Below are 12500 nucleotides of genomic sequence, written 5' to 3'. Positions count from 1 at the left end.
AATTACTTAATGTTTGCAAGGTGTTTGATTATGACAACAAGTGCAAGCCGTCTGGTTACGTGCTATTACACTCTGTGTTGGTAGCAACAAACTCCTCAAAATTAACCTAACTGCTGTTGGTCGAGGGGTGACGACGATCGAGGAATCGGATGCGCCCCACCTAACTGGGCTTACTTACATATTTGTGCAGGGTCGAACTTTTGTTGATTAGGGAAAAAGTTTATTCCCAGGAGTTTTTTTTTCAAATGCCTGTGTTTTTTTTTAAATGCCTGTGTTTTTTTTTCAAATGCCTGTGTTTTTTCTTCAAATGCCTGTGTTTTTTTTTTCAAATGCCTGTGTTTTTTTCAAATGCCTGTGTTTTTTTTCCAAATGCCTGTGTTTTTTTTTTTCAAATTAAGATATTTTGTTGTGAAATTTTTCAACATAAGTTAGCAAAATGAAGAGCCAAGCCAAGACATACCTATTTTGAATTCAATATAGTTGAAATTAGTTAAGCCTTAGTTCCTCAAAGTAATCACAGTATACACTGCCCACATTCTCACTTACATCCACCTCAACACCTTTATAGCCGGGTCCAAGTAGTACAGTGTCGGTTGGATGCATATCTTATCACCTAATGCAGCTGTAAGAAGCAAGCAGGTACCTAGGAGTTAATCAGCTTGTTGTGTGGGTTGCATCCTGAATGGGGTCAGTAATTTGATCTCAGGGAGGGGAGGACCTGGATTTAAGCCTAACGTGTATAAACACACTCTGTCTGCCTGTCCCCAGAAAGATTATTATTAAATTATAGTCAGAACTTACCTCCGGTTCCTCTAGATCCTCCAAATGGATGAGCAGCGTCCCTGTATACCCTTCGACCGTAAACATCATCAGGCTCAAAGAGATCTAGGCCGTCTGCAGGATTACAACGCCAATTACCATCTCTTCAGCATCACTGTTATGTATAATTACATCGTTCATTTTGCCACAAATGTTCAACAAGGTATTGTTAGCTTGGATCGTTTTGTCAAATTGTCAGCACAAACGTTATTGTTTGTCAGTAACTTTGCACCACTAGTTCTTCATGTGACGATTTTTGTATATTACAGTATGTTGAGAAATAAAATTATATGGGCATGGCTTTATTGAGGGGCAGACAGGAAAAAAGTAAAGATAAAGTTAGCCAAACAATGCAAAAGATTAAGAACGAAGCATGTCAGTTTAACTTAAAAAAATAAAATTATGCAGAGGGTTCATAAATGACTGAAGATCAACAGTTTTCTCTGAAAATACAAGAAGGTTCCCTAAAAAAAGAGAAGGAGCACGAAGGTGCGCAGACAAGATATCATGAGCCAGGGACTTGATCAAAGAACAAAAATTTGGTTCTGCAAAATTCTTAAGAATTCACTTTAATGTGTCTCGTACATGTGTTTGCATTTTGGCGAGCATCAGCTTATATGTCATATACACATTTCTAACAATTTGTTGCTCAATGCAAAAGTTTATAGCTATGTTTTTCTTTTCAAATGTCTGTTTGGTTGTAATTATTATATGTGTTTCATCTTTTTTCCTTTGTGAAATATTTGATATATAAATAGGAATAACAAAAATTAACATGTTCCTAATTGACTGAGTAGTTAATAATTATTGATTTAATTAGTCCTCATTTTCTCAGAGAAATCACATAATGCTTTTGAGTTTATTATCACTTAAAACCACCCATAAACACTACCTTCTCTTCTATTAAAACTTTCTCTGCTTTCACTACTTACAAAACATTTCTTGATACAACTTTTCTACGATTTCCTGACTTAAATCATATGGATATGGAGCGTCTTTATGTACCTTTATATCGTATACCTTCGGTCGCCAGGCGAACGAGAAGGTCTACAGGATTTTAAAAGACCAATTATGAAATATTGAGAATTTAAATTGTGTAGATCTATACTGCTTATTTTTGGCAAATATCTTTTGCTCAGATTTTTGTTAAAGGATTATTTTGGGAAAATTGCTGGAACTTATACTGTTTTCATTGCAACTTTGTACAAATAAGTCTGCACTCCATGTTTGCAGGAACGATGTTTAAAGTGGAGATGTAAACACGCCAGTCTGATTAAAAAAAAAAATATTCACCGATGGTTCGTGGAGGACCGAAGATCAACAGTTTAAGGAAACAAAAATAAGATAATATCGGGAGAAGAGAACAGGAGATGAGGGGTGCCCGAAGTAGACATGCGTAGTAAGGATTGTATATTACTATTAATAACAGAAGGTTCCAAAAGATAATTGTTTGAAAACCACAATGCAGGGACAGAAGTTTTTTTTAACGTATACTTGTGTTTTTGTTATATATTCTGTTATCTAATTCAACCTGTTTAACATATCTTTCAAGGCGACTGAAAAAACAACAATGTTCCGTGAAAGAACATATAATTTCTGCACACACTCAGACTATCACAATAGATACCCTGACCATCAACACCGAAATAATACTCAGACACAACGACAATAGAATATTGTATATATTGACGAAGTTTAGACACATCAAACAATCTCAATAAACTATTAACGGTTTGTTTGCACTTCGAAACGTTCTTCCATCCCCTACAACCAAGGCAAAATATCGAGTTCACACCTCACCCAATGCTCCAGCCAACATCTACTGGGTAACATATCACTCTACCGCAAACAGGTATATATTCTGTTCCTTAATATAAGTCTATCCGAGTCTTGCACCCAAATGTTTAGACTGCATCAGTGAAGAGGCAAAACAGATTGGTATCATACTCAACCCCACCAAAACAAAAGCCTTGCCCATAAAAACAGCGAAGCCCAATGAACAACTCATAAGACTTATTAAGACTCATAAAACATTTCATAAGTACAGGATCAACAAATGGAATGGGTGAACACTTATCAGAGCCTGGCAATAATATCTAGGGGGACCTCGATTTAAGCCTAACGTGTAAAAACACATTCTGTCTGCCTGTTCCTCGACACATTATTATTAAATTTTAGCCAGAACTTACCTACGATTCCGCGAGTTCCTCTATACGGATAAGCAGCGTCCCTGTATAGCCTTCGACCGTAAACATCATCAGCCCCAAGGAGATCTAGGCCGTCTGCAAGATTACAACTTCATTTACCATCTCTTCAGCATCACTGTAATGTACAATTAGATTGTTCATTTTGCCACAAATGTTCAAAAAGGTATTGTTAGCTTGGATCGTTTTGTTAAATTGCCAGCACTAACGTTATTGTTTGTCAGTGACTTTACACCACTAGTTCTTCATATGACGTTTTCTGTATATTAGAGTACATTGAGAACATAGCATTATTTGAGCATTACTATTTTGAGGGCAAAAAGGAATGAAGTAAGGGTAAAATTAGTCAAGCAACAATGCAAAAGATTAAGAACGAAGCATGACATTTAACTTAAAACAATTAAATTATACAGACGTTTCATAAATGACTGAAGATCAAAAGTTTTCTCTGAAAATGTAAGAAGGGTTCCCGAAGAAGAGAGAAGAAGCATGAAGGTGCCTAGAAAAGATATCATGAGCCAGGGTAGTAACCATATAACAAAAATTTGGTTCTGCAAAATTCTTAAAAAATCTCCTAAATGTTTCTCGTACATGTGTTTGCAGACTCGAGCATCAGCTCTTATGCCACACACATTTCTAACAAATTTGTTACCCAATGCAAATCCTTGTAGCTACAATTTTCTTTTAAAATGCCTATTTGGTTGCAATTATTATATGTGTTTCAGTATTTTTCTTTTGCGAAATATTTAATATATAAATAGGGACATGGAATAAAAACTAATATGTTCCTAATTGACTAAGTTGTTAAAATTTATTGATTTAGTTAGTCCTCATTTCCTCAGAAACCAAATTATTCTCTTGTGTTTGTTGTGACTGAATACCCCCCCCTCAAAAAAGCACTGCTCTCTCTACTACTAAAACTTTCTCTGCTTTCACTACTACCAAAGCATAACTTGATACTACTTCCCTCCGATTTCCTGATTTGAGTCATAGGGATATGGAGCGTCTCCATGTACCTTTAAGTCGTATACCTTCGGCGGCCAGACGAATCTGCAGGATTTTGAAAGATCAGTTACGAAATCTTCAGTATTAAAGTTATGTAGATCTATACCGTTTATATTTTGGCAAAAAACTTATGTTCAGAGTTGTTGTAAAAGGATCATTTTGGCAAATAGCTGGAACTTATACTGTTTCCATTGCAACTTTGCACAAATAAGTCTACGCTTGATGTTTGCATGGACGATGTTTAAAGTGGAAAGGTAAACACGCCAGTCTCATTAAAAAAAAAAAGATCCACAGACGGTTCGTGGAGGACCAAAGATCAACAGTTTAAGGAAAAAACTGGAAAATTTTGGGAGAATGGAACAGGAGATGAGAGATGCCCGAGGTAGATATTTGTAGCAAGGATTGAGGATAACTACTAATGACAGAAAGTTCCAGAAGATTTTTGTTTAAATCACAATTCAGGGACAGAGTTTTTTCTTTTACGTATACTTGTGTTTTTTGTTATATATTATGTTATCTAATTCAACCTGTTTAACATATCTTTCAAGTCTACTGAACAAACAATAAGGTTCCGCTAAAAAACACAATTTCTCCACACACTCAGACTATCACAAGAGATACCCTGACCATCAACACCGAAATAATACACAGATACAACGACAATAGAATATTATATTTTGACGAAGTTCTTCACATCAAACATTCTTAATAAACTATCAGTGGTCAGCTTGCACTTTGAAACATTTATTTCTTCTTAATACTGATACAGCATATGAGAAACCGCCTAAATGATTGGGAATACGGTACAAACTATTTTAAGTAACTAATACCAAAACTTATTACCATACTCATGGAGAGGAAAAGGATTGTAAACCGGGTATGGGACAAACAGTGGGTAGGGGTAGATCGGGAGACCAGTTGCCAGAGTACACATAGCCGCTATCAGGAACACTGCACCCACCTGCAACCACACAATGTACATTGATGAGAATGTTAATATATATATATATATATATATATATATATATATATATATATATATATATATATATATATATATATATATTATAATATATATATATATATATATATATAAATAATTCTGATTTAGGGGTTCTATCCCTCTAACTATTTTCTTAGCATCAGGGCTTAGCTGAAAGAGGAGTTCTCCAAAACTGTATATAGTATATATATATACATATATATATATATATATATATATATATATATATATATATATATATATATATATATATATATATATACATATAGATAGATAGATAGATAGATAGATAGATAGATAGATAGATAGATAGATAGATAGATAGATACATACATACATACATAAGAAAACCAGCTGGGAAGGCCCAATTGTAGACCAAGTTGCTACAGAGTGCCTGGGTGCTGCAACAACACAACACAACATTGCTCACCTCCCAGCAGTAGCAGCCTCACATGCAGGAGACTCCCAGTTAGCAACCAATGTCGGCAGCTGGCACACGTCTCACACCACACGCCCTCCAAATTGCTGTGGCCCTCTGTCTTTTCAGGTTTACTCGGGCCTTGCTTTCCCAATCCACACCGAATATAGGTGTATTTGTCATGAGGTGGTGGCCGACAGGTACTGCCACCATGGCTTACTCTGCCAAAGCACAGGGGGACGGCACTCGAGGCACAGTGAATTTAACGACATCATCAAGAAGAGCCTCACCACAGCTAAAAGCCCAGGTGAGAGAGAGCCTCGTTACCTAATGCCCCATAACACTGATGCTCTTATTGGTCGCCCGGATGGTATCACAGTGAACCTCTGGAAGAATGGCAAGGAGTTGGTATGGGACTACACATGTGTATCAACCCTGGCTAACACCTACATTGACTTTAGTGTTGCACATCCGGGTGGCACTGCCTCTCACAAGAAATTAGCAAATCCCGTAAGTACAGAGAACTGGTTCTCCACTACAGTTTTGTCTCCATTGCTTCCGAGAGACTCGGCGCCTGGGGTAAGAGTTCCACCAGTTTTTTTATGGAACTGGGTTCTAGGCTAATTGAAACAACAGAAACCCTAGAGCTACTAGCTTCCTTTTCCAGCGTCTCAACGTGGCAATACTGAGGGGAAATGCACACTGCATTCAGGGATAATCAACTTTGTACTCTATATGCAACTCCTTTTTTGTACCAAAGTTTATATAAAACATATATATATGTATATATACCAAAAGAATAGGGGTGGTAGGATAAGAAAATTTTAAAGTGTTCAGTGAGAATTCACAAGGTCTTCTCTGAATATTCTTTATTTTCTTTTCCGAGGCTATGGGTACATACCATATATATATATATGTATATATATATATATATATATATATATATATATATATATATATATATGTATATATATATATACATATATATATATATATATGTATATATATATATATATATATATATATATATATATATATGTATATATATAATATATATATATATATATATATATATTATATTATATATTATATATATATAATATATATATATATATTACACAATTCCCCCCAAACCCCCCGAGGTTCGAATCCTCGTCACGGCCCGTGTGGATTTGTTCATTTGATGAACCACACAATTGTGATTTCTGTGTGTCATCCTCCTGTCCTTTGGCAGAGAAGGCCATGCCGTCCGTACCAGTCGGCCACTTCCTCGCCGCAAATACACCTGTATTCGGTGTGGATTGGAACAGCGAGGCAGAGAGCCACAGCAATTCGCAAGTCCTGCGGTGCGAGACGCGAACCGGTTGCTGACATTGGGGTTCCTATATATGTATATATATATGTATATATATATAGGAACACCAACACCACAAAAACAGATTCCTTCGTCCTACGTCCTATAAGTTTCACAATAAGGAAGGAACCCAGAGACACCTTCCTGCTCAGTGGCTCTCTAAGGAAGGCTTAGAGCCGTAGCTGGATAAAAGTTAGGTGTTTCTGGGCTCTCCCTTGTTGTTGTGTCTCAGTACGATTGATAGGACTACGGGCTTCCGCTGTTGTGGTCCCACGTACAAGGCTCTGATGGCCCATATTACCGCGAATGTTAAAAAAAGGAATAATTAATAATATTATAGCCCAGCCTTCTAAAGTCATAATTAGGGAAATTATTCGTCGTAAGTTCCAATAGGCAGTGATTGACCATCAAAAGGTGTACCATTGGTATTATTTAATTAAGCCAAATTAGAAATATTTCTGCCAAGGAAAATGTAGAACGTAACCTAACCTGACTTTTCCAGGCCTTCATAAGCCTAATATCTTGGGCCTAATAAAATACATATATGTGCTGGATTAGGCCTAGGCATGTTTAAGTTTGATTTTAGCTTTATTGTTTCCGGACTCTATAGAATTAAAAGAAGAAAAACTATAAACTGTTGGCAGGCTGCCACTACATATTGATGCCTCCGACGAAACAGTTACTCTCAGTGCTACCATTTAGGAGGCAGGGTTGAATATTAACGTCCATCATCTTTGCGTCTGTTAGTCAATTGTATATCATAATATACATCGTGTTAAATTTAGTATTTTTTTCCATTGCCAACTTACGTATTCGCCAATTAAAGCTGCTACACTGAGTTTGAATAACAAATCTTTGCTACTTACCATGTTGGAAAGTTCAGATGGTGCAGACGACGATCCTAAGAACTGGAGAGGGGCACTCCAGATGACTTGGGAAGGATCAGTCTCCGGTTATATAGGCCCTAGAGATACTTAACCTCAAGGACCATCGCTTCTAATATTTGGAAACTCATGAGTTCCTACGTGATCACAAAGGCAACACATTGTAATAATTCGTACCCCCCCACCCCCGTAGCTGAGTGCTCAGCAACTCGCTACACTATGTGTGTAGTCAAACAAAACTTTATATCTGTCAGTGCAAGACAGAAAAAATGAATATATGATAGCATATACCCATAACCATACAGAGACCCATACAGCCCAAGTGAATGGAATGTATATATGATGGTTAACAAAAAAATTGTTGACAGTGTACTAGGAGTAATATTGGTTGGTAAAAGGAGTCACAGTAGACAGTGTACTGGGATAATATTAGCTGTTGATAAGAATTTTAGCACACAGTGTACTTTTAGAAATTTTGATTAGTAATGTTAAACTCACTAGAACAGTATTGGAAGTTATAGCGCCAAATGATATAACTTTAGAAGACATTGAGCTCAGGCTTTGAACCATTAATCCTGAATGTGAGCCAATAATCCTAATTATGATCCTTTTTTTGTTGGAGTGAATCAGTAATCCTGAGAGTGAATCAATATTTCTAAAAATTACTAAGTTTTCTGAGAGTAAATGTAAAGAGGATAAATATAAAGTTCCCGAGAATGAACCATTCAAATTAAGAGTGAACCCTAAATCATGAAAATAAACCAATTATCCATAAATGCAACCAATATCACTGAGAGAGAACTAATGAGTCATCTTGAAAGTTAACCAATCATCCTCACACTGAACTAATCATACTGAAAATTATTAATTCATATTAAAAATGAACGATTCAATCTGAGAGGGAATTAATAATCCTTACAAAGAACAAATCATGCTAAAAAAATCACAAATCATTCTGAAAGTGAACGATTTATGAAGTGAGTGGAAAGCCATCATGAAAGTGAACCTATCATCGTAAGAGTTAATAAATTATACTGAGAGTAAATTAATTATCCTTAGAGAGTATCCCCCCTCGTCAGAGACATCCAATCCTCACGAAAATTAGTTAATTATCAAGAGAGTGAACCTATCATCCAGAGAGTGAACCAATCATCTAGAGAGTGTTTGAATCTATCATCCAGAGAGTGAACCTGTCATTCAGAGAGTGAATTATTCATTCATTTAGGAAACCAGTCATCCTGAAATAGAACGAATTATCCAGAAAAAGATCCATTCATACTGACAGTGAACTATTCACTAGCAGAGAATATTATCATCGTGAGAGTGAATCATTCATTCTCACAGGGAAGCAGTCATCCTGAGGGTGTACGAATCATTCTCAAATGAACCAATCATCCTAAGAGTTTAATTAATTTATAATTGAACAGCTTACCCTAGGAATGAACCGGTCATCGTGAGAGGGAACCAATAATTTTGAAATTTGGCCACTCATCCTTAGAGTGAAACAATCATTCTTGTGGGGGAGACCATTCATCCTTATCCACCCTGAAGTGACCCGATGCGACTGAAGGTAATTTAATCTTTTGAAAATTAACTAATTGCTCTGTTAATGAAAAAAATATTATGAGAATTAACCAAGCATTCTAAGAGTGAACCAATTATCGTGAGAAAGGTAGCCAATCAGTCTACTAGTTTCCTAATTATCCATAAGTTCGACTATTCAATCTGAGAACGAATCAGTCTTCCTCTGAGTACACCAGTCCTTTTGAGAGTGAAACTACCATCTTGAGAGAGACGCGATTTTCCGGAAAGGGAACGAACCATCCTGAGGAAGATACTCAGCTTGATAGAGGAAACAAGTCATTCTAAAATATGCCAAATTATCCTTGGAGTTAGTTAATTATCCTTAAAGACAGCCAATCTTTGAGAATAAAGCAAACATTTTATAAGTGTAACCGGCACCTGTACCGATCATGTTAAGTATCAATCATTCCTTCTGAACTCAAACCATTAATTATGAGAGTCGACTAATCATCCTGAAAGTGGATCAATTATACCGAAATATAGCAAATTGTCCTTTGAGTGATTCAATAAATCATAGAGTGTACCATTGATCTTAAACTTGAACCAATAGTGCTTAGAGTGAACCAGTCATCTTAAGAGAAAAGCAATCATCCTAAAAGTGAGATAATCACCCTGAGAATGAACTAATCATACCTAGAGTAAAGCCACAGTAATACAGCTCTCGCTTACACCACTAATGTTATTTAAACATGCTGGCTTATTCCAAAAGGTTCTTATGAACACGAATGTTTATAAAGTGAACACGTGTCCTAATCTTGTAGATCCAATATGGAGGTATGTGTTTCGCAAGTATTCCATTCGTAACTCAAATAATTGTTTATATAGAGATACTAGAGGGGATACCCGGCGATGCCCGGGTCTGTCTGTCTATCCATCTTTTTAAAATTCTATTGTTTTATCAATCCATCAATTTACCTGTCTTGGCATCCAGATATCCATTAATTTAATCATCTATCTTTTTCACCTATTATCGACTCTTCAATCTATCCATCTGTCCATCATTATATATCTATCATCATCTAATATATCATATATATTATAACATCAATATATCTATTCAATCCATCAATATATCCACCCTTCTATCTATCCATCTTTTCATCTACCTATCCACCTATCTGTCCATCCTTATATTCATCCATCTGTCTAGCAGTCCATCTCTCTGTCCAATTATTTATATATCTATCGCTATATCTATCCACCCATCCATCTGTGAAGCCATATACTCATCAATCTATATATCAACCTAGCTTTCTATCTCTCTGTCCATCTAGTTTTCATTTATCTATCTATCCATGTACCCACTCATCTTTTTTACATCTATCCATCAAACTATCATTTCACCTATCAATACTATTCACCTGCCCATCTAATCTATTTATCTAATTGTATATCAATCCATCAACCTATCCATCCAATTATCCATCCGTTCATCTACTCATCTGTCTATCCATTTACCCACCCACCTATCTTTCAATCCGTTTATCTCTGGAGCCATCTATCCATCAGTCTTTATATCCATCTATCATTCTATCTATCTATACATCAGTCTTTATATCCATCTAGGTTTCTGTTCATCTATCCTCTCTATCTTCCTATCTAGCCATCTAGTTTTCTATCTATCTATCCATTTAGCTTTCTATTACCTCTGAGAATTTTGTATGTGGTAATCATGTCTCCCGAGATCTTCTGTCTTCCAGCGACGTGAAGTGCAGTTCACTCAGCCTTTCCTCGTAACTCATGCCTCTTAGTTCTGGAACTAGCCTAGTGGCATACCTCTGAACTTTTTCCAGCTTCGTTTTGTGCTTGAGAAGGTATGGACTCCATGCTAGGCCCGCATACTTCAGGATTGTTCTTACATATGTGTGAGTGTGTGTGTGTACTCACCTAGTTGTACTCATCTAGTTGTGCTTGCGGGGGTTGAGCTTTGTCTCTTTGGTCCCACCTCTCAACGGTCAATCAACTGGTGTACAGATTTCTGAGCCTACTGGGCTCTATCATACCTACATTTGAAACTGTGTATGGAGTCAGCCTCCACCACATCCCTTCCTAGTGCATTCCATTTATTAACTACTCTGACACTGAACAAATTCTTTCTAACGTCTCTGGGGCTCATTTGGGTACTAAGTTTCCTCCTTTGTCCCCTTATTCGAGTTCCACCCGTGCTGAAGAGTTTGTCTTTGTCCACCCTGACAATTCCCCTGAGTATTTTGTTGGTGGTTATCATGTCTCCCCCTTACTCTTCTGTTTTCCAGGGGCATGAAATTCAGCTCCTATAGCCTTCCTCGTAGCACATACCTCTCAGTTCCGGGACGAGCCTGGTTGGATACCTCTGAACCTTCTCTAACTTTGTGTTGTGTTTAACTAGATATGGATTCCAGGCTGGAGCTCCATATTCCAGGATTGGTCAGACTTAAGTGGTATACTGGGTCCTGAACGATTCCATACACAAGTTTCCAAAGGCAGTTCTTATGTGGGCCAACCTAGCATATGCCGCTGATGATATTCTTTTGATGTGGGCCTCTTGGGACAAGTTCGGTGTGATATGAACCTCCAGATCTTTCTCTCTATTTGACTCTTGCAAGATTTCACCTCTCAGATGGTACCTTGTGTTCAGCGTTCTGCTCCCCTAGCCTAATTTCATTACTTTACACTTTCCTGAGTTGAACTTTAGCAGCCATTTTAAAGACCATTCCTCCAGTTTGTCATCCTGTAGTCTCAGTCTATCTTCATCTGTCTTGATTCTTCATAATTTTTGCATCATCAGAAAACATTGAGAGGAACGAGTCTATACCCTCCGGAAGACCTTTTACATGTAATAGAAACAGGATGGGTCCAAGTACTTAGCCCTGTGGGACTCCGCTGGTGACATCTCGTTGCTCTGATGTTTCCCGCCTCACAGTTACTCGCTGTTGCTTAAATACTCCTTTATCCACTGGAGCACCTTCCCTTTTACTCCTGCCTGTTGCTCCAATTTTTTTAACAAGCTTTTATGGGGTACTGTGTAAAAGACTGTTTGGCAGTCTAAGAAAATGCAGTCTCCCCACCCTTCTTTTTCTTGCCTAATTTTTGTTGCCTGGTCATAGAATTCTATTAAACCTGTGAGGCACGATTTACCATCTCTGAACCGATGTTGTTGGTGTGTTACAAAACTATTTCCCTCCAGATGCTCTACAAGCCTTTTTCTTATGATCTTCTCCATCACCTTGCGTGGTATACAAGTTAGGGA

General features: G+C 37.1%; 1 protein-coding gene across 1 annotated transcript in view; it reads right to left on the bottom strand.

Annotated features, from left to right (window-relative positions):
• The window catches only part of LOC123757004 (uncharacterized), a 9390-nt gene extending 1568 nt beyond the window's left edge, over positions 1 to 7822 (bottom strand). The window contains exons 1-4 of the mRNA XM_045740408.2: positions 7670 to 7822; positions 4872 to 4989; positions 3009 to 3101; positions 802 to 894 (exon numbers count right to left, since the gene is read on the bottom strand). Of these exons, the coding sequence (XP_045596364.1) occupies positions 802 to 894; positions 3009 to 3101; positions 4872 to 4989; positions 7670 to 7672 (307 nt within the window). The 5' untranslated portion in view covers positions 7673 to 7822. The remainder of the gene's footprint in view (positions 1 to 801; positions 895 to 3008; positions 3102 to 4871; positions 4990 to 7669) is intronic.
• Positions 7823 to 12500: the final 4678 nt, after the last annotated feature.

This window comes from Procambarus clarkii, chromosome 26 (genome assembly GCF_040958095.1).
Source record: "Procambarus clarkii isolate CNS0578487 chromosome 26, FALCON_Pclarkii_2.0, whole genome shotgun sequence".
Lineage (NCBI taxonomy): Eukaryota > Metazoa > Arthropoda > Malacostraca > Decapoda > Cambaridae > Procambarus > Procambarus clarkii.
The sequence above is the reverse complement of the archived record's forward strand: the minus strand, read 5'-3'. Positions and strand labels throughout refer to the sequence as shown.